General features: G+C 40.5%; 1 protein-coding gene across 1 annotated transcript in view; it reads left to right on the top strand.

Annotated features, from left to right (window-relative positions):
* Positions 1-24305, top strand: part of DIAPH1 (diaphanous related formin 1) — a 261743-nt gene that overhangs the window by 119843 nt on the left and 117595 nt on the right. Inside the window, exon 17 of the mRNA XM_018570519.1 lies at positions 4480-4592. Coding sequence (XP_018426021.1) covers positions 4480-4592 — 113 coding nt within the window. The remainder of the gene's footprint in view (positions 1-4479; positions 4593-24305) is intronic.

Raw genomic sequence — 24305 nt, 5'->3', positions numbered from 1 at the left:
TATATATAATTTTCTTTTTTTTTAACGTATGTGTTAATGTTCACTTGGAATGGACACAAAAGATGTTATCCAGAAATGTTAACCTGTGAGGATAGATATACCAAACCTCCTATTGCCGACTTCGATTTTTTTTTTCTATATACCGGTTTTAGGGTTAACATACAGGTCCTGGCTTTACTACCTAGACAGTCACTTACCTGGAACAAGTACGGAAGATGATATTTTACACTTTACAAGTTTTACTGGCTGCATGTCTGCTCCTGGGCAGTAACCCATTAGGTAGCGAGACCAGGATCAGGATATTGGCCCTGGAACCTGCTGCTTTTTAAAACTAAGTCTGTGTCTCCCATATTTTTGTCCTTCTAGATCTATTTACACTTAGGGCCTGTTCACATGATTTTCAGGTCCTGATCAGGTGCGGATCTGCAGACGTGCTGCTACTCATGCAGTGCGTTTTTTTTATGCGTTTTCGGTCCGGATGATGACGGTTCATTTTTTTTTTTTCCAAGCTGTGGGGCTGTCAGTATGCAGATTCTTCCTCTGAGGTCACTTCCGTCCTCTCATAACATCATCTTCCCTTTGTGTGTGTAAACCACTCACCACATTCTTTCTTCTGGGCACTACTGTACACTGAGTATTCATCATACAGCTCTGATGCTATATCTATCCACTTTTTTTTTTTTTGATGCACATTTTTAAACTGTGTGTGGCGGGGGTCGTAGAGCATTGGCGCATGCTCCATCAATCCGACGAATCGCTCAATGTCCAGGACCATGTTAGTCATGACTGCTGGTTTTCCATCTGATGCTCCACCACAACCAGGAAGTCCAACAATGATGACATCATTAAAAAGTGGAGCAAGAATAAATGTATTTTTTATTGCTTCGCTGCATTGCGTTCCGTTTGTGTTGCGTTTTTGACGCGTTCCTGCGTTTCCTGACCAACAAAATGTGACAGGCAGAATTTTTTCAGTCAGGAACGGAACGGACTGCGCACGTGAGAACTATAGCTCATAAAACACATAGGGATACATTGGGATGCATATATATTATTATTATTATACAGGATTTATTTAGCGCCAACAGTTTGCGCATCACTTTACAAAATAGGGAAGACATTACAATCAACTGCCGGAGATAGCACCTTACCTATTGGGACATTTTGGATCTGAAAACAGAGGTTCCTGGATACCATTAAAGAACTTCGGGAAAGCAGTGAGATTAAGAACTTTCACGGACTAACCATGCGCTGGTGACAGTACCGTTAAAACCGAAAAAGAACCCACGGATTTAAAAAGACAAGAGGGGTAAGAGACGACGAAATGTGAGTACGGTAGACAATTATATAATAATAACTGGTCCCGCACTAGTCTCCCCCTTAAATTCACTGTACACCAAGAGGAACCATATATGATGAAAAATTTGGAGTTTCTTCAGGCATGAATGATTAAGAGGTGTTGTTGTTATATATACACAAAACACTCCAGTAGACTATATGGTCTTAAAGAACCACAATGAAACGAAGAGACTTCCTTACTAACTGAAACCAATAAGTAACCCATACTCGTATGGATCAGGTCAGCACAGAATACGGACGTCATGTGAACAGGCTCTTATTCAAGAAGGGTTGTTCAGCGATCTACCTCCATTAAAATCCCTCCACTAAAATCTTGCTGTGGATCAACAGATGGGTGGTTGGCAGATGCATTTTATTTCTGGTAAAATGTCAGGAGGCATACAACTGCTTTATGAAAGGTTGTTTTAACACCATCTTTTTAGTGAACATATCTATGTGTTTTTGTGTGAAGTCCGCCGGCTTTCCATCACCCATTAGAATGAGACAGCATGGACTCCTCACCTTTCTAAATAGAATATAAGGCCACATTATTATGACCACCTGACGTTTGTAGGCAAATTAGCTTTAATTTCGTGCTGAAGTTGCTAGAGTTGCTCGGTCTGAGTACATCATATCATTTATATCTACTGAAATGAGTGTTCTCAGGAGTGTTGTGCAGAGAACACTCTGAACGACATGGCAGGTTCCACACCGCACACTACATTTTATGGTTTATATGAAAAATAGATGCACAATGTGTAGTATTTACTGCTTTTGTATGCTCTCCATTAGAAATGAGTGTCCCTTCATTTTAAATGTCCCTTATGCCAAGCAGTCTTGCTTTGCCTAGTGTTATAAAGGCTAACTTAAGCTTCTGTATGCATTTTTTCCTTTTCTGACACAGTGAAAATGCAGTTTGGCATCCCCTGCATCCCTTTAGAAATGCTATGTTTTTGCAGGAATGTGCTGTAAAACAGATAATTCGCATATATTGCAGTATAGGTAAATGAAAGAGAGCTAAGATTTCTGCATACATATAAAAAAAAAAATACACAAAAATATATCTCCTAGAGTTGGAAACTGCATTAGAATCACATAGTCCCTGTATAAGGGGATTAGAAGTATGCTCTTTTACAATCTTTGAAACATGGTAGGTGATACTTCAGTTAGAGACTCCTGACATTCAACCAAAATGTGTAAATTACGAGGCATAACTTCCTTTTCCAGCCTCTGTCTTGTCTTGTCTTTGAGGGCCCATTCACACCACATCCAGACCATGACTAGATTGTTTCCGGACCGAAAATGCATCCCAATATATCCCTATGCTATTTCTGGCCTCTGTTCACAGCAGTGCAGTCCGTTGCAGACCAGAAAAATAATGCACATCTTATTTTGCCTGGTCTGGAATGCATGTAAACGCATAACAAATGAATATGAACACACTGGAACGCACCTGGAAGCCCATTGTAAGCTAAAAAAAAAAGGCAAAAAACCCCAGCTCCGGAATGCGGCAAAAACTCAGCAAAACACAATGCACTGCGTTCCAGATCTGGTCCGGAAAATGGTGTGAACCTGCCCTTAGGCTAAAGCTGACCATATACTTATAGATTTTCGATCGGGAATTTTCTGCCAAGAAGTCTTTCGATTCTATCTCAAATAGCCCATCAAGCACAGACCAATGTCGATTTAAATTACCGTTCGTTGGCAATACTAACTCACCAAATTTTGTCGCTCGACAGAACAGATTTTCGTTTGCGATTGTGCAGTGTTCTTGCTGCAATTTTTTTTCCCCCTACAAAAACGCCACTAATCCATCAATTTTCATACAATTCGAAAAGTTTTCCAGCCGGACCGACCTTGGAAATTCGGACAGGAGTACAGTAATTAAAATCATTGGTGTCCCATCAACTGATCGATTATCGTTCAAAAGACCATTCGTGGACAATTTCGATAGGTGTTTGGGCACCTCAATGAAGAGACCATATCTGTACAGTCCTTCACTGTCATTAGGTTCAGAGTTTAAGCAAAACAAAAAAATCTTATTCAACCAACCAATTTGAATTTAATTAAATATTGGATTTGAATGAAAATAACGTTTAAAGTGTTTGGATAATATGCAAAATAAAACATGCAGTACATCTCTGCAATCCATGTACACTTTTCCATGTTTTATCCCTTTTAAAATGCAGCAAGTACAGAAAAATACCCTTTGATCCTGTAGGGAGATAACCAGAATGCACATGCTTTTTTTTGTTCTTCAAATCTTTTTCCTTAATTTGACACAATCCCTGTAACAAAGGCTTTGATCTATAATAAACTGGGATTTTAGGTTACAAGTAATGTGTGGGGTTTGCTGTGAACCCAGATTGCATGTGTTCGCACAAGCCCTTACGAAACTGTGACTGACACACATCCCCTCCTGGCCCAATCAGTTGGGACAGGGGATTTCCCTGCCCCTTTCTGATGTGTAGCTGCAGGGCAGGGAATGTCCCTGCTGCAACTGATTGGTCCGGGAAGGGGATGTCGGTCTCAGTTTTGTTTGGACTTGGGTGAACTGAGTTCGGCCCAAGTCCCCACTTAACACTAGTTACAAGAGGGAGTACCTGCACTAGCTGCTGGAATATGAGAGGGAAGGGGAGCAACGAGTGAAACAAATTACTCGCTTTGACAGTTTTGTGTTTTATGCACTAGTAGGTGGGTGGGGGTTGTATTCAGGAAGCCTCCGAGGTCAGTCTTGTTTCAGGTATGGAATTGAGACCTCATAGAGAATGATTGTAGGCTCAGAAAGCAGAGTATCAGTGTTTAGAATAAAGCAGGTATAGTATAACACAGAAAGAATAAAGGACTGGCTGCATGGCAAAATAAAAGGTGTTACTTGTAAGCATATTTAATCTTTTTGATTGTTTACGGACGATCCTCTTTAATATTTTTTTTTGTTTCTAAACCCAGCAAAGGTGCAGCTTCATAGAGCTAACATGCCCGCATATTCCCACACTCCCTAATCCGTAATGTGCGCTCTGTTTCTTTCATCCGTTGAGCAGCTCTTCACCAGTCATTCACGTGGCAAAGTTCTGAAATGAAAACACATTTTGTAGTCTGCACTTGTTCCTTTCAAAGTAACACATAATTGCTTTTTTTCTTCAGATTACTCCCACTGAACTCTCAGAGAAAGCTTTCTGGACACGAGCAAAAGAAGACAGGTTTGAAAAAGATGAGCTGTTTGCAAAGATTACCCTTACCTTCTCTTCACAGACCAAGTGTGAGTGATCTGCTGTGTTTTCGGTTTCTTTTTTTTTTTTTCCTTCTTTGAGGCTGGCATTGTTTGCCATTTCATTGAGAGGTATCAATCTAACTTGTGTTAGGTGCAGATTGCACCATCTCAGTTCATCTGTCTTATGAGACCATTTGTTTAAAGTGAATTGGTCACATTTGGGCTTATCCAAAAATCGAAATATTCAACATCTGCAGGCTCACCAGTGAAAGATGCATGTTTGCACAAATGTTTAGCTAAAACCTACTGCTGGGAATCGGAAAAGGACACTGACCATACAGTCTACATCCTAGACCTCATGCTAAGTGTGCCTAACGGTATCGTATAACTAAGTCCTATAATTGTTTATGTTCTCCCTGAAGTGACTCCTTTGCTGGGTCAAAAAGTATAAGAGCAGGAACCAGAATTGGTGTTTATGCTTAGCTATCCCACTGTCTGTTCTTAGCTCTGTTCAAAAGCTACAGCCGCTCAAATAATCTTTACATTCAACACGTCTACACCTCCTCAGGGTTGCTGTGGTTTCTTCCAATGGCCCTTACACTACTGCTGTGTCCTAGAGTGCTATAGACACACAAAAAGATACCTTGTCGCACTCTTTACCGGAAAAAAAAGTGACCTGCGGATGGCGCTGCAACACAGCATAAAGATGAATAAATGTCACCAGCACACAACCAGTATTGCAGTCCAAAGAGTTTGTTTATTGGAACGTCATGTCACCAAAACTAGCGCCTTCATTAGGCTCAGCAATGACGGTGACATGGCGTTCCAATAAACAAACTCTTTGGACTGCAATACTGGTTGTGTGCTGGTGACATCTATTCATCTCTAGAGTGTTATAGGGGACAGTGAAAGGAACTACAAAGTAGTGGTGGACCGGACATCTGACACTCCAGCAACTGTGTTCGATGTAAAGTTGCTGTTGCTAGGTGATGGAGCATGTCAGAGAAATGGGTGGTGGGACAGGAGAGTATAAACAGTCTTCATTTTCAGGTACTGCTTTTTTATATTTGTTTTTTTATCCCAGCGACAGAATTGGCCGTGTAAGTACAACGGCTGGCCGGGAGGCAGTTAAAGAACAAGTGCTCTAATTCTTTTTGGCCCCTCCCCTGACTTGTTAAATTCCATCCTCCCCCTCCACAGATGCATACTTGGCAAGATCCCGCATTTGGGGCCTCCCATATTTACTCACATCCCACTTTGAAGTTATCGAGACACCCCATTCAACAAATTCGTTTTTTCAATGACTTTCGTCATAGGTGACAGTCTGAAAATTCTCGGTCAAACTGACTACAGCCAATCAGCTGCAGTTGCTATTTAGGTATTCTGACATTGGCACACCTGCTGCTGCCAAAATACATTGGCTGGCCGGGAAATTCCCCTCACCCATGCAGTTTATGGTGAATGGTGGAATCCAGCATCTTTTCCGTTCAGCCCGCGGGTTGAATTAGATAAATCAGCCAGTGTATGGCTAGCCTTATGGCTAGCATTATCTGCAGATTTTCTGTGGTCAGATGGAAAAGGTGCAACAGATTCCTCCATCTACACTTAACTGTGTGGAAGGAGTAATCTCCACCTGGGCCAAACTGTTGCACTTTTTCCATCTGACCACAGAAAATCTGCAGATAAATTGTAAGGTGTATGGGCACCTTTAGAAGAGGGATGAATCAACACAAAGACCTGTTCATGTTACTACACTTAATATTGTATTTTGTTTTTCTTTTTTTTGTTTGTTTTTGTTCTGTGTTTTTTTTTGCAACCATTTTAATACTTCCACATTTGCTTTGGTAAAGGAATTCTGATCTGAGAACAAGATCAGAATTTTAGCCTACAAAGTTTTATTTTATTTTATGCAGAATTTGCAATTTGCTGTGTTTCTAAGAACATGTGTCAAGGGTCATCTGCTATTTTCTTCTTTCTGGCCCTTTGTTACATCACCACCCATAAATTTGTTATTGTGTATATCCACTGACGGACAGCAGTAGGTTATATATTCATTAGTATATAATATTTTCCACTTTCTACAGCTTTAAACATCAGAGATTTTTAGCTTGCCTTAAGATACTGATTAATGGAGCCTTTCATCTTTAATTTCACTTTACCACAATTATTTATTAATTTCATATTTTCTGTGCTCTGTTGTTGGAAGCATTTTAAAGAAAAAAAATAAATGAGAAAAATGAAGTTCTTTTCTGTAATTAGAGCAGGTTTCAACTGGTGGCCTCCAAATACTTGAAATGTTGACTGCATAACCGAAACCCTGCTCGCACCAAGTGATAGTTATTGATAGTTGATAGTTATTGGTTGTGGCCCAAGCTTATATGTCAAGGACATATTCCCACAGAGGATACAGCTGGCTGATTTTAAACCTTTATGGCAAATGTTGGTCTGCTACCTAGAACTATAGATTTCTTAAATGTTCTCCTTAGATGAAATTCTTTAATAATGGATCGAATCTGCAAGTGGTGCTGTTTTTTCTTTCCTCCTGTTGCATTGCAATGTTTGTTTGTTTTTCATGTCATTACAAGGATGAAATGTAGACCGTTAAATGAATTTTAAAATTTTATTATTTTTCCCCTTCTCTTTCCTGCGGGGTGCTGTATGAAAATTTCTTGTGGCCATCACAGCTTCCAAAGGTAAGTACTTGAAATTTCTGTGTGTTTTGCACTGCAGATAAAGCGACCTTACTCCCACAGGGGGAACGTGTTCTTGGTTAAAAGACATAGAGAACACACCAAGGGCTGCACACCTATGCAAGATGAATACCTAATTCTGAAGAGTGGTATGTTTAAGATGCATAGTACTAAAATGTGTGCACTACTTCAGTAGGTTTATGTCATGATAAATCTCCCCTTTCTCTCCCGATGTACTGCAGGCAAGGATGTTGTTACATTAGCAAATTAAAGGAGCATTGGTCATAAATACCTGTGACCATCAAAATACCTTTTATAAACTGGTCAAATTAGGTACCTCGGCTTATATTCGGGACGGCTTATACTCGAGTATATACGGTAGCTTCTTTCTTCTGTTGTATTGTGTCAAATTAATAGTACAATGAGCACTCCATTTAAAGTAACACATTGGGGTACATTTACCAGTTCTGTTGTGCAACAAGGTTGTGCGAAACAGTAAGTGCCAAACAGGAGCAGTGATCATATGACAGATGTATTACAAGGTTACAGTTTCTTCCTTTGGCTGCTCTGCAACCAAATGAAACATGACCCTGATCACTTCATCTTCATCACAGTCTCATCTTCAGTAGTAAATCTGTTGCAGTTGGCTGCCCAGGAATTCAGATACACGGGTCACTAATACACTGTAAACCTGTCGAACAGACTTTGCAAAGTGAAAGGCAGCTCAATTTGCATGTGTTGCTAATTTATTATACCACCTTTCATACCATGTTTCATGTTATTAACTTATTTTAGGTGCAACATGAAACATGGTGCCATTCTGAAGCCCCCACCCCCTTACCTCAGTTGTGCAGTTCATCCCCCTGCAGCATTCTGTATATTTTTGAATTCCACTGATCCATTTGCAGGATCTTTAAATGGAAAAACTTGTAGCAGCAAGGCAGAGAAACTCAAAGGAATGGAAGTGGAACACAAGTGCATTGACATCCATTGGTTACTTTTTCCAGCTCCGTAGTCATGGGTGTAGGTGAATAGTCCACAGGAGTCTGTGCATTGCACCTGCGATGCACTGATCACAGTAGTAATGCTTTGCAGGCTCCATTGGAAAAAACAAATAAATACTATTTGCAACATGGGTGCAAAAAGTATAATTTTTTGTCTTTTTCAAAATGCGGAATACACCTTTAAAGAATTGCATTGATTGATTGATTGCAATTACAGACTTTCCTTGGACTGTAATGCTGGCAATACAGAGAATAATATGTTTGGTTAGGGGAAAAAAAACAGTAGAATAATAAGATCCAAAGAAGCCCAAGCAGCATTTGTAGGGCCCAAGGGCGGAAAAGCCTGATGATGATTCTGCATCCATTCCGGCCTTTTAAGTGTATGTCCAGCCCAATGTTCAAATCCAACACACACAATCAAAAATGTTTTTCATTAGCATTAGTGGAAGACTAGAACCCCTATGGGTTTCTATTTCTGTGCCTCTGAAAGTGAGGGAAATTATTTCTAACAAAGCCTCAGATAGTAGTATAAGCCCCTACATGGGTTCTAAGCCTTCCTCACTCTGTCCAAAATAAGACATTTTTTTATTTTTGGAACTCTGTTTTTCAAACACAGATCTTGTCTCCTTTTTGGTAATTTCACAGAGCAAAATGGACTTGCATTACTGTCATAGAAGTGCTGTCCTCTGGCATCCACATGTAGTTCTATTTCAGCCGTCATGTGTAGTATTTAAACAATAAAGGGAAAGAAGGAATGGAGTATGCCGTGTGACATTGGCTTTTACTTCCTCTAAAAATGTGTGACGTCCGTTTAATTGAAGAGAACTTTATTCCTCTGACTATTTACTATTTTATACTCACACATTGTATTTCTTTAGCAGTGCTGACTGCCCTTTGCAAATAACTATTTAGTATCCAGCATGGAAGCTTTCTTTAATGCTGAAGAAATGTGGTAGATGCGCTTCTACTCAAAATTTCAAAATTCTCTACTCAAATACTCAAAGGTTCAAAATTGTTAAAAGCCATGCTCAGATCTTTGTTGGCTTGGTTGAAAATGCTGCTACCCACATTTTTACCTTAATTTCTAAAATGTATCTCCACCTTTTTGCACATCAAAATTCTTAGTTTTTTAAAAATCTTTTAAAAGAGACCTAAAGCCCATTGCTTGCCCTTGCTACTGGCTGGGTAAAGCTCATAGGAAAAGTGCTTCTTCACCATTTTCTTCCTACATGCAGCTCAATGGTATCTGTGTGAGGAAAAGACACTGAAATGGCTGCTTCTGCCCCACACTGTTCCCTTTAAATGGCTAAATAGTATAAGAAGCCAATGACTAATTTAGTCCACCAGGATGTAAGTGAACAGTAATCGGTAGATGAATGCCAATACAGTACAGTAAATACTGCCTCGGTGCTAAAGCCAGAAAGTCTGTTTACATGTGTAGGGCATTTTGGCTACATGCCTAGGACACTGAGGTTGTGCCTCAGGAGGGTCTGATTCACTTTCCCCTTAAGGGAAGACGTCACTTTGAACCTGCCCTTGACAATGTTGTTCCCAATACTACTGGTGATTGCAGTGTTATGCTTGCTACAACACAGAAGATCTGTGGATGGGGTAGAGGAGCCCGAACCTTCATCCACTACTCTAGTAGTAACTCATAGGCAATCGGAGTCTATCACACTCATGCCACAGTTCCCGAAGCTAGAAGACCTCTCTCATATATGCACAATCATCTACATGAAGGTGCAGCCACATTTTTGCAGTCCCTTTAGTAATTTGCTGCTTGGATGCTCAGGTTTTCCCTCCATAACTTACAATCTGACCTGTTAATCAGGCACTTTCTTTAGCTTCCCTTCCTAACCCTGCTGCTATTATCATTCCCCATTTTGCGTCTTCCCAGGTTTAAGTTCCTCAGACCCTGGAAGCTCTGATTCCTGTTTTGGTAGTAGCCTTTACGTAGGAATGGTAACGCACTTGATGTCGCACACCTTACTGTGGAGGAGTCACTTTCCGTCACAGATGACTGCACCCCTCACGGTGCTTGATCCTCCTCAACCCTAATCCTTTTCCTGGGGTACATTTTTGATCTACAAGGTTGACAAGGATCAGTCTCTACTGCTTCCCTCCATAGTAAGGATCGAACAATTTAGTGTTCTCCAGCAGTGTTGGGCGCTGCTCATGGTACTGATTCTTATGTCCACCCTAGTTCCTTTTTGCTGGCATCCCTATTGTAGAGCAATCAGGAGTTTATGGTTTTTCCCTCAGTTCTGCATTCACCTCATGGCTTCACCGCACATTGCTCTTATTTGTACCTGCATCTTGGCTCTGCACCCCACTTACCTCATTTTTCACTTTGTTCCACTGCAACACTTCTGTACTTGCCACCACTGCATTTATGCACATATATTCATTCGACACTGCTGCATGGATGTGCACGCCACCAGTCATTACCACTGCATGGACGCGCCCTTCTCCACTCCTTCACTGCACCAACACACACCCACTCACCGCCACTGTACTGACGTGCACCTTTCCACTAGCACTACTGCACTGACGTGCGCTTTTCCACTCGGCAACACTGCATCCACACACAGTTTCTCCGTGCCACTACATCAATGGCTCACTTGCACCGGCTTCCATTTCACTCACTGCACTGCCATGCACTTCCCCATTTACTGCCACTGCACCAATGCACACTTTCCTTTTATCCACCACTGCACCGCTGTGCATGTCACTGCAGTGACATGCGCTTCCTCACCCACCACCACGACACTGGCTTGCACTTCCACACCCACCATCACTGCACCAACTGTTCACTTCATCTCTTGACACCACTGCACTGGCACACATTTCCTCATTCATGGTATCTTAACAGACATGCACTTCCTTACTCGCCACCCCAGCACTGGTGCACACATCCACATTTCACACTTCCCACTCACTGCTACTGCACCAGCATGCATTTTTGTAGCCCTCATATTCAACGAGTGGGCACACTTGCTAGTGTGTGTGTGACTATATATATATATATATATATATATATGTATTTATATATATATATATATATATATTGTGTGTGTATATAAGTATGTATGTATGTATACACACACACACACACACACACTAATATATATATATTTGTAATATATAGATATATCTATAGATAGATCTATATATCTCTATATTTCCATCCATATATTATATGGGACATTTTTGTCAAACTACAAAGAGTTACTCATAACTGGTACTGATGGATGTGCCCAGTGAGAAAGTGTCCCTGAAAACTGTATTCAAATGCTAGCAATTATGGTTTAAACCTTTCTGGTGGAGTAGTTTAATGGATTTCAATTTAAAAGTGAGAGAGCCATGACCTTGTGACTGCAGACATCTCTGCATTCAGTTTAACCACTGCAGCCTGTTGTGTTTTAGTAAGGAGAAAAAGAAGAAAATATTTTAGCATTATTGTGTATGGTTGGCACTGACAATTTATCTGTGATCCATTGATAGGGGAAAACAGGAAAGGTACTCTTGACAGTAATATTGCTGTGTGGGCAGCTGGATCAGTTGATATTTGGATGGTCTTTTGAAGCAACTCTGCATTATACACATCTAACAAACTTTGAAAATATCTTATGACCTCAAAAATGATTCCAGCCCATCACATAGGGAGGTATTGTGTCATAGTATCCAGACTAACTTATTGTACGCAAGCTTTACAAATCTGACTTCTGAATGTGAACTTGATTGTTACTTAGCATTTTCACAGCTGTTATCTAGAAGTTACGAGGGAGCTGTCACATGAAGGGTGCACCAAAGAGCTTGCAACCTCTATGTCATTGTGTGCTTTCCCCCATGTAGGGCATAACAACGGCTTAATTCAGCCGCTGCCTTTCCCAACTTGCACATACACCACATTTGATCCATGGCCTCTACTGTCAACCAGCAGTAGCAAAAAGAGATAACCGGTACTTCTGGGTATGGGAAAAATATTGGTCACTTTTTTTCTCCCATGTGACAGCGCAGATCAAGCTCTAAATGCTGTCATGGGGGAAATGAGGAGAGCATCCTCAGCCCTATGTCCCTGTGCAAGCACCAAGTTGCACTTTGGATTTTATCCAGGACTTGCTCTCTTTACTCCAGACCACTGAACTGAGTGTTGGGAGAGCAAAAGGAATTTGAATATGTGCGCCTGCAGAAGTTCATTAAACTTGTTGCTTTAACCCAGGACTGGACAATTCCTGGTTACCATGGCAACGGAGCAAAACTCTCTGGCAACCAGATCCTCGGTGCCTCGATCAGATGTTGACTGTGGAATAAGTTAACTGTGCATCCACAACACCAGTGCCAGCACTGACTTCCTCAGTACTGCCTGTACAGCCTATAAGTGTGCTTGCTGCAGCCGAACCCCACCCACACATCTCCAACTGAAGTAAGACGGATGGTGGGTCATTGTGTTCTATTATGGCACTCAGATAAGAGTTATAGGATGTCCCCATCCACTAGTGTCTGATAGGGGGCGTTGTGCGGTCCAACGACCACACAGAAGTTCAGATATATGTTTGATTTTCTTTTTACATTTTGTTTGGTGTCAGTAGTGGGTTGCTGAGCTCTCATGGTGGCTATAGCATGAGAAATACATGGTATTACTTTGAAAGGGTATAACATAGCATGTCATCAGATTGGGATGTGCCTTGTTTAATATAGGCATGGTTTTAGCATTCATGGAGAAAAAAGTGGGGGCAATAACTGGCTTCTGGCAATGCTACTTGTCTAGCTGTCATTGGCTTCCAGGCTTTGTGAGTCACTGATCCAGAATTAGTTAGTATGCTGCTAATGAGAGCAGAACTCCTTGTAAGTACATGTTCTAGGCCAAAGCAATTGAATCAGGATGGTAGCCAGCCAGGTAGCATTTTTTTGAATGGGAGGTTAACAATGGCAGCCTCCTTTTTTTTGGGTTAACAATGGCAGCCCCCTTTTTTTTTTTTTTTTAACACAGGTATCCCTCTCTACAGTCTTAAAATCTTTAGTACCTTTGGTGATGAGGAGGAAGAAGTACAAAAACTGCTTGATGCAGTTTAGGAGGTCAAATGCTGGTCCAAAGGAGGCCAGAAGCAAATGTGAAGGAACTCAGAAATGGTTTAAAGGAGAACTATGAGATGAGTGATTTCCACTCACCTCATAGTTCTAGCCGGCTCGTGACAATGAGACTGTCACAGGTCGGCTCAGTAGATCGGGAGGTGAGCGAACAGATACCGGCGTTCGCTCACCTCTCGATCCTGTCACGGCTCTCTGCCGTGACGGGAGGGGCTGGATTCCCCCCTCCCCGCTCCGATCCGCCAGCGCTGACTGGCGGAACGGACGGGGGAGGGGGCGGGTACAGCTGGCTCTGCATCTAGATAGGCAGAGCCAGCTTTCAGTCACGCAGCTGGGCGGATCTCGACATCAATGTCGGGATCCGCTGCGGCGTCTCAGTATACAGCAAGCTGTAGCTCGCGGTATACTGAGCTTAGGGTAACGGGAGGACACTAGTTTGTATCCTCCCGTTACCCTAAGGATAACTATGGGGAAAAGCCCTGATCCCATAGTTCTTCTTTAAACTTGCCTTAAATGCAAGCCGAATGTATCTAAAAGGAACCTACATTTGGTCATCTATAGAAGCCTATAAGATGTTGAGTTTCATGGTGACAAAAGACCACCCCAACCTGCCCCAATCCTTTCCAGCATAGAAAGTTTGTCTAAATACCTTGTTCTTGTCGCTGCCTAATTCAGGCCTATGGGTGGATGAAGTTAGCTACAGACTTTACAAAGGTGCTGATGAGGCTCCTTGGAAACAACTGGACACTTGTTCAAAACTTGGCAGATGTTTTTAATTGCTGTAGTAAAAAAAAGAAACACACCGAGCGGAATTGCATTGATAACTGACTTTATACAGCACTAAACAGCATCTGACCTTTAGCAAAGGTCTTTGGAAAATGTCTCTCTCTTTGTCTTCTTCTTGAGCTGCATCTAAATGAGTTGTTTTTTGCAGCCAAACTGACATTTTTTTTTGCGTATATCTGCCAGCTTGACCAGTTGGAATAATCGCTTAGCAGAAAAGAAGGTAACTTCTGCTTCACCTCCCACCAGTCATCTATCCGGAGATTCAGCAACTCAATAACAATTGCCGCCTTTCTAATAAATGAACATTTTATCTGCTTGCTGCTCCTTTCTGTTTTATTTAGACGTTCATCTAACCCCCTGATGAGTGAAACTAATAAGGGTAGCTTCAAAATACTCCAATCTTTTCCCTCCTCCTCTCCCCCTTTGTGGAATTAGCATATTTATGGACATTATAATTTTCCCTCTTTAGCTTATCTGATAGCAATAGGCTGCACTTTAATTTGTTTCAATAAAAAGCCTGACAGGCTCAGAGCTGTTTCAGGCAGTTTGAAGGCAGTGATTCACACATTTGCATAACATGAATGTGCCGTTAATGGTCCTGCATTGGAGGAATTATTTCTCTTTTTCTCTCTCTCTCTTTTTTTTCTGCCTCCTTTTCATTAGTGTTTTATTCAGACCTGTCTTGCAGTGAAAGGTGTGTGCCGTCCTCCTTTCTGTAATTATCTCTTGATGATGTTGTGCGGAAACGCCAGCTGGAACTGGCTCCCCTTAATTCCCGTCAAAGTATAAAAATGAGATCCTTGCCTGTGAATGCAGAATTAACCTGTGGAGGGCCAGTAATAAGGGATGTAGACATGATTACCGTTGTTCTGTCCAATTTGCTTCATACCCCGCATTCCGTTTATTAGTCATTCCTAGAGGCAACTGATTAATCCTCATATTCGCACATGTATTATTCGGTAGGGGAGCTAAAAAGTGTTTAGTAAGAGAGAAACATATAAATACATGATCAGCTATTTCACTGCCTGCATTCATAACTGCATTATGCTTATAATGAGCAAGGATTTGGTATGGAAATTGTGTAGTTGTATTGCAGTATCTAAAAGAACGGCTTTATATATGTAACCTGACAAAGGTGACCCTGCCCCCAGAAGTGCCACCTTTGTGATACACTATTGTTCCAGCAATTGGCAAGGGCATCATTTTAATACCATTTCAAGCAGAGACTCTAAATGTCACGGTGTACGTATGTCAGTGGTTACAACTGTAAATATCCAACTCCTTGTGACATGTAACAGATAAGCTAATATGTAACAGTGCTTTATACCTAGTTTGGACATATTTCACAATCTGGACACTGTTCAGAGTTTAGGCTCAGTGTATGTGCCCAGCTTGCATATCATGTTACTTTAAAGAGACCAGTCCAAGTATTGCTTGCCATTCTGTCTTTCTTTAGACCTCCCCCTAGCACAGCACTGTCAGTTCTGACACAGAGCAGCCATTCAAAATATGCTGCCCCGCGCCACGTGTCGACTCCATCCATACGAGCATTGCTTTATAGCTCCCTCGCGTGTCCTGTAGAGGTGCCTGGACTGGAGTCATGTAACATTCTGGCTCCTCGCACCTCTTCAGGGCACACAAGGGAGCTATACAAGCAATGCACATATGGATGGAGCTCTGTCACAGCACAGCAGCCCACACCGGACCCCAGGCTGAGGATCCACTCCAGTTCTTGTAAGTTAGGGAGACTGGGTAGATCTTAAAAAAAGAAAAAAAAAGAATAATTTTTTTGTAGTGTGTGTGAGATTGTGTCTGTCAATGTTTTTGAGGGCCCGTTCACACTAGTAGAGTGCGTTAATCACATTGTCCCGTGTGATTAACGCACTACCCCACGCAATTGCACCTACCATGCATTCTGGTGTGGGAGGTGTGTTGTCATTCATTTGAATGGCATCCCAAACGCACCTCCCATCCACAGTTTGATTGCCCGCACCGGAATGTGCGGTACCGTAATGCTGTACATTCCATTGCAGTGCACCTTGAGGCACGACTTAATGATAAAGGACAAATGTGGGTCCTGAGATTACACAGGTTGAGAACCACTGGTCTAGAGTAATAGTGAGGGCTTACGAGTGTGGGAAGGGATTGCGCACCAAGATTTTTACATTGTTTCGGAAAATCTTTTTCCTTTTCTTAATAGAAATAGAAATAATTATCATTGACTGATACAAGAAAACATTGCCTGTTCCAGTAAGAAATCAGTTTATGATACCCTTACACACTGAAAACTTTGTCATGTAATCCTAGTAAAGCCTATTAAAATAATATACTCTAGCAACTATCATTCCATTAGCGTTTTACCAAATGTAAATATGCTGCCTGTTAACTCAAGCATTGTACAAAATCATGGAAATGAAGGTTTTTGCCAGTAGTATCTCTTTTTTATAGCACTTTTCTTTCAGGTTTAGCAGCCTTTAAAAATTGGAAGACTTCCACGCTAACCTTTTAATCTCATTGTCCATTATCCTTTAAACCTTACCACCTGGAAAATTGCTGCTGTCCTCCTCCTCTTGCTATATTTTTAGATTGTTTGTTTCTCTGTCCTTTCCACATATCAAAAGGAATGAAGTATTATATCCTTTATGAAAGATCTTCATTTTCTGCCAAGCTGAAATTTAAAGAGCACACAAAAACTCTATATGGCTGAGCTTAATCATATGAAACAACTCTTGGATTTACATGTATTTAATAATGACTGAAATGTCTGCTAGATGTGAGTTTCTGGTCATATCTACCCCATATCCCTCTCACCTATCTCTTTGCACTCTAATCATGCAAGTGATATATTCAAACTGCTTGCTTTCCTTCTCTTCTGTTTGGGTTAATTCTTTGTTTTCAGAACTGCAATCAAAACATGAAACCCATAAATCATCAAGATTGGGGCCTGTAGTTGTAATGAAGCTTGTCTCAGGCATCATAATAGCCTTTATGCACAATGCCATTTGATTGCACAATGCTGTTTGAAACCACCTTCTTTCCTTGATTAGACAAGTTGCTTTTAGCTACTCAGAAGGACATTTGCAACATTTTTTGAGCTTACCGCGGCAATTACAGTCAGAAGAGGAGCATGAAGTTCACACAATCTAGTTTACTGATTTATGTATGTTGTTCTGCTTTTGAAGCCAAGTTTAAGACAAAAGTTTATTTTTTTTTCTCATTTTGAATTGAATGGGAAAGGGTTGGGACTACTGTCAGCTTTTAAATACTGCCTGTGTCCTAGTTAAGGAGATTTCTTTATGCCTTTATGGAAGAAACAAAGTGTTTGTCTAAGCATTCCTCTACCCCACCATGTTCTGTTATGGCAACCTCGGTTACTGTGGTTACACTAACCAAGAAGAATCATTAAATAAAGGACCCAGAATGAACATCTTAGTGTATGTATATTCATTTTTTTTTGTTTTGGATGGATTAAGGAAGAGTTTAAACCCATCAGTTTATTTTTTTTTACTGTCTGTGTCCCGTTGGAGGGATTTCTCTACAGTCATGGAGGTGGAAGAAAATCTCTACAAAATGAGGGGAACACCCCTCTAAGACACTTGTCTTTAAAACAGGCATCCCCATTTTAAAATGCCTCTTAACCCCTTCATGACTGAGGCCCTTTTTTCATTTTTTGCACCCATGTTATATTCCATGACATAAAACCCCCCAACATTATATATTTTCTGAATGCCCAGACCCTATAGAATAAAATGGTGGTAGTTGAAAATTTTTATGTTGCGCAATATTAGCGCAACTCCTTATTAAACCCCAAAATTTAGTGACAAATTTAATTAATTGATAGTTGCCACTAGGATACATAAATAGAGGAACTTTACCCATATCTTTAAAATACCAACAAACACACCTTTAGAAATGTTTAGTAATGACAATTCATAAACACACACTTCTAGAAAATTGCCGGCTTTTTATTGTTTGCATACCTTATTTCTCTTTTCTTTCCCAGTCTTTTGACAGTGTCCATTTTTACTAAGGGCAGATTAGTAGATCTCCCTTTACTTCCTGGAACTCTAGCACATGTGACTAGGACATGTGATCATGCACATCATCTTAAGGGAAGGAAAATGCCTTTCTCTGAGATCTCGTATGATTACAGATGAGATTTCCTACCAATGTACTGCTGATGTAACCTTCCCAGGATGCAACGCTTGGGCACGTAACAAAGCGGACCAGGAGGTGGCTCTATTTGCAAGTCAATGAAAAACATGTTTGTTTAACTAATGTAATATGATTTTAAATCAGCAGCATGATGATTTTAGCATGACAGGGTTTTTAATTCTTCCCTATGCTGTCACAAACTACAAAATGTTTTGGCTATACATACACTTTAAAACAAGACTTTACTTAGCCTATTCAGAGCAAAGCAACAGCTTTGCTTTAATCTCCTACCTCACCTCAACATATACTTACATTTCCTTGACTCTGGGTGCTGAAGGAAATACTTGCCTCTTCCAGGTAAAAAGCAGAATGTGACAGTGCTGATCCAATGAGACTTAGTCACAGTGGAGTCTAAAGCCCTGTGCAAGGTACAATTCCAGCCAAACACAGTTTTACTTTAAGATTCCCATATACATGGGTTGACAGTCATGAGTTATGACCATTTTTGGCCAGACTGGATGACTATCGGATCAGAAAACCTTGTTTAAAGGAGAACTATCGGGATCCGCTTCAGCTGCGGCGTCTCAGTATACCGCTACAGCTCGCGGTATACTGAGCCTAGGGTGACGGGAGGACGCTAGTTTGTGTCCTCCCTTTACCCTAAGGAGAACTATGGGGAAAAGCCTTAACCCCACTGTTCTCCTTTTTAATCACTATTTACCCCCACACCACAAGAATAAGTCTGTACAGCTCCCCCCTGTATGAAAAGCCTGTCCTGCTGCTGGCTGAATCATGTCTGCACGTCCAACCGCCCTCTAGTATGTATTGACCCATTTATTCCATTGGCTTTAACCTTTAAGCTTGATGAAGGTGGTAGTATCTTTTAAATATAAATGGCTTAGTGAGTTTTTAATATTCTCGCTGATCACAGGATTTCCAGGAAAATGAAACATCACAATACCAAGGTAATTGTGGTGTGCTTTGCCACTGGAATACCAAGTGTTTGCATTTTAAACCAAATTACACTTTCTAATATAAACCAAGGCTTTTAGGCCCCAGGAGTGTTTAACCTTGTGAATCTAATTTTCCTAGGACAAGAGAACGAGCTCAATGAGCTTTCATATAAATTTCATTCCCCTGTGCTCAGGGCATTGATTTGACAAAGCAGTTGTTAAATTGCAGGTGGATTGTCAAGTCCAGGCTATCCTTGATTATGAATGTCAGGACATTAAGGAAGGAAACTTGTCTAATGTTTAAGAATGAGGTTATACACAATGAAACCATTACAGGTAAATTTTTCTAAATCATTACCTTATAACTCACTTTCATTATAGCTAGTTTCATAGGATCAAGGAGTAAGTTTATCCTTTAAATTTAATTTTTTTAAGACCGCCTTAAAGTGTATTTAAAGCTAAATATACATGCAATAGACAAACGTAAGGAGTAAAGTTTATTTTGTTTTCTCTGCCTTGACTAGCAAAAAGAAATATTCCTTAAACAGCATCCTCTGTGCTCTCCATGCACCTGTTTCATAAATAAAAGTTAAATGGAAACCTGTCATGAACTAAACATGGAGGCTGCCATTGTAGAGGATCTTTTCCACTCCTTTTGCTTTCAGGTATACATTTATATCTGTATGCAGTTTTGGAAAAGCTAAAAGTCGGAACTAAATGCTTTCAAAATAGTAAATAGTCCCCAGATCAGTATTCATATATGAAAGCACCAGATAGTTCAGTTCAGACTGTAAAAACATGGAGCTACACCTAAAATGTTGAGCGAAAGATTGATGACATATAACTCCAGAGGGTCCCATCGCACACCTGACCGGATACAACCCAAAGTATTGGCTGGGCGCTGAAGTGACTGCAGGTGCCGCTGCAAATCAGGAAACTAAACACTTGAGAAAAAGTCACTCGCACTCCAACGTAGATTTCTGTCAGTGCTTTTTATTGATAAAAGATGTGTCACATTGTATAGCACAAAAGTGAAAAACCAATCAAAATCATTATTCCTTCCCCTTCTGACGTCATAATGATGTCACATTCCCACCAATTTATGTACATTTTACTCTGTTTTGCTCAGGCGGTCAGCATATCTGCCTCTAAGTATTTTGGAAACTGTCATGATCACGCTGAAGACATTCTCATTAATCCAGTTGTCAGATAGCTGGCGCTGCCTCACACACAACCCTGGTAACCGTATTTCGTCTGGCTGGTGTTTGCTCAATGTCCACCTATTCATTGCTCTACCGTTCTGCTCAAATACAATCACCATACAATGTGACACATCTTTTGTCAATAAAAAGCATTGACAGATATCTACGTTGGAGTGCAAGTGACTTTTTCTCAAGACTGATGACGTTCACAATGGTCTCCCTTCCATTTCCCTCTAAGCCCCACACTTTTCCTCTGAGGAACTTAGGAGAGCTAAAAACTGTTGATAGGCTTCTGTTTGCTTCAAATTGGTTTTGTATTCTCTTAAGTCTATGGGAATGCAAAACCCATCCATAGCAGGTCAAATACCGTTTAGAAGGAAGTGACTTTCAGGTCAAATACACCTTTGTTTTAGAAGCCCTTAAAAAGCTGCTCTGTTTCAGTATACGTTTGAGGAAACTGTCTGCTGTCTCTGACCAGAGCATGAAAGTCCAATATTTGAGTAATGGGGGAAATGTACATCTTCCATCATAGAGGATAAAAAAAACACATGCTTCAGGGGTCCTTTTGTCTAATATTTTTTTTTCTTGTGTTCAATAGAAAGTTGGCTTTTTGTTTTCGAACTTTACCACAGTGTTCTAAGTAATTACCTGCTAGACATATTTCTACTACTGCCTTAATTTAAGACCTTTCACAGTTTTAAATTAGACGAATGCCCACAAAAATACCTTTACGCAGTTAATATGGTGCCAAGCTGTAGAGAAAAATCTATAGAATGAAAGATATTGTTATAGCGGAAAAATAAATACCTCTTTTGATTTTCAGCTCTAACTGCAGCTCAGATAACGTAAGGCAGAAATAATATCGGAAAAAACTCTCTCACTTATGCATGTCCCAAGGAGTAATGGGATATTTTCAGTGTATCTGTGCTTGAGTGGATTAATGTTCTGCCCTTGCAATACCGTGTAACTGCAAATTTCCAGGCCGCCTAGCTCTGGCACTTTGTTTACATGTGGGAGTGAATGGAAGGCATCTGCATTTGTCATGCTTGTGGGAAATATTTGAACAGCTTGAGAAGGATCTAATTTCTGTCTACTTGTGCCGTGAAACGGTACATCCGTCCTGGAGGAGCTGGAGCAAAAAATTGATTTTTGGTCAGGTGTGTTATGTTGGTTGCTTCCAATCTCCTTGAGATTGGAACCGGAAGGCACAACATTGTCAGCAAGTCAAAAATAATAACAAATTTATTGGAAATTTGATATTTTCTCTTATTGGTGCGTGAAACTATATTGCTTTCCACAGTGTATAGACCGTGACCTAATTTATTTGTTTCACTTTTTACCTACTAGGTTTTCTTGTTTTTGGTTAGATTGTGTGAATTCAATGGTAGCTACAAGCTTTAAGGCTACATTTGCATGCATGTGCAGAAAGCTCTTTGAATTCTATGGCCACACACATCTGGCAGCTTTGATCACCATCTTTGGCTGTCAGGTAACATCTCATATCTGAGATGAAAATATGTTCCTTCATGCCACAATGTGAATCAGTAGAGAAATGCACATAATAGAACATATCATTTGGTAAGCTACATTTTTGTTCTCCAGTGTTTAGACCTGAGCAGGCTCCTTCATAAACCACAGGATAAACCTTCCATAGAAGGCATCAGAGACCCACAGGGAGCTGTAAACGCTTCTTGGTGTTTGCAGGCACGTAGCTTACTGGGTTATCTGATTGTAATTTGTCTTTCTGGAACACAGTAGATTGTTGGTAAACTTTCATGCCCTTATCATTTTCATTATGCCTTGGCTCTTTCTTTTTTTCACATTACATTGTTTTTTGGTGGGACTTATAAAAATAGAAACCAATGTGTTCGAGCTCACTACTGTGTGTTGTGGTGTGCTGCACTGGAAAAAATAGTGCAGGTCCAGTTTTAGATTAGGTAGAGATAGTTACATAGTATTTGAGGCTGAATAAAGACAGAGGCCCGTCAAGTTCAACCTATTGTGTGTGTGTGTTTTGGATTCTGCATTTGTATGCGAGATCGAGGACTACCTATAGAGAATAAATCATATCCAGTCAGTTGGCAGGATACTAGCCATTTAAAGTGACAACTTAGGAGTTAAATCTTAAAAATGCATTCAACTACCTTAACTATTAACAACATCTCTGAATTTGTGCTGTCCTTCCTGCTGGAGGGAGACTACTTTTGTTCCCCATGGTCCCTGTGTGTGTTGTAAAGTAGCCACTGCTTCAATCTTGCTCCCGTGATAGACTATAATCTCATACTGATTTGTGTTGCATTCATAGTCTGAGTCATGGGACTGAGTTTAGAGCAGTGGCTACTTTACAACACACACAAGGACCATGGGGAACAAAAGTAGTCACCCTCCAGAAGGAAGGACAGTGTCAGCATTCAGAGATGATTTGAGGATCTACAGCCGAGTGATACACACATAAGATACATTTTTGTTAATAGTTAAGGTACTTGAATATATTTTTATGGTTTAAGTCCTGAGTTTAGTGTCCGTTTAAGTGAATCTAGCATCAGATATATATTGTTCCACGTTATACATGGATGTTAAAGTCCCCCATTTCTATCTGATCACCGGAGGAAACAAAAAGTCTTAATGCCTTTTTTTTGTTTAAACTTACCTTAAGCTATGGTCATGTGATGCCGCAGCCCTCTTCTGTTTACTTCTGGGTCCTTCTTTTGGTGTCCATGTCAGCGCCTGCATGATGCTGAAACTTCTTATTTGACGCCAATCTGCCAGGGTCCTCTCAGAATCCAGAAGAGGACCGGCCTCAGTGGAGGGGATTGTGAAGGTGACTGGTGATCTTTGTTCGTCATCGTACTGATGGGTTTGTGGTAATACCTTCCTTTGCTCTTTTCAGCAAAAGGATGTAGCAATAACATCCTTATGGCAATATTCAGAGTCACATCTACTTTCTGGAACAAGTTTCTGGTCATGCAAACCCTGATTAATTTGAAGTACTTGGCTGTGTTCATAAATGTGTCACACAGATCCTTCTGTAGCCTCATGCTTTGTGATTTGCTACAAATTTACAATGCTCACCTTCTGCCTGCAGAAGACTGATTACATTATCTTAGCCTATACAAGGTATCTTGAATGGAGCTCAAGGATTGTGTTTTAAAAAAGTGTGCAGCTTTAAAAAAATAAAATGCCATTGCTGTAAATAGTGATGTCAGGAATATATTTATGCAGACTTGAAAAGTTACTAAAAGGTCCACTTGAAACCTCTGCATTTCAGACAATTAATATATCACCCGCTCTTGACAAATATGGCACCGTGTCTTTTTTGCTAAAAGGCTTGTTAATATTCTAACTTTAGTGCTGTGCACATATAAAGCACATCTTTCTTGTCCCCTCCCTGGCTTTATTCATAAGTACTTTTTGCTTGTTGAATTTCTCTGTACAAACCATGGCAAATTGGTCAAACATCATGCAGATGCTGAATTAGTATGCAGCAGTGAGATTAGATCACTGTTACAAGGGTATAATTAGGTTGAAAGTACATTAGGTGATGTGAGTAGGGAGAAGGGGAACTAAACGTTAATGTGTTCGTGATAGTATGTGCGACCTCAAGGCGCTTTTTTTAATCCAGTAATACCCAGCAGTTGCAATCCTGCTATGTTCTGGATTTTCCGTGTGCTCTAGGGGCTAGCTGATGCCCAAATTCAGGGCAGGCAGCTGCATAAATGTCTAATCTTCTAAATACTTTAGTTCGGCAGACTGAAGAAAACAATCTGTTTTTCTAGGACAAGGAGATATAAGTTGTGGGCTGTATCTGCCTGTATTTCTGTATTTTCTCAGAGGAGTGAATGGTGGGCCAAATACTTCATTGTCTAAGTAACTGAACT

The sequence above is a fragment of the Nanorana parkeri genome, unplaced genomic scaffold (genome assembly GCF_000935625.1).
Source record: "Nanorana parkeri isolate BGI_ZX_2015 unplaced genomic scaffold, ASM93562v1 scaffold1545, whole genome shotgun sequence".
Classification (NCBI taxonomy): domain Eukaryota; kingdom Metazoa; phylum Chordata; class Amphibia; order Anura; family Dicroglossidae; genus Nanorana; species Nanorana parkeri.
The sequence above is the reverse complement of the archived record's forward strand: the minus strand, read 5'-3'. Positions and strand labels throughout refer to the sequence as shown.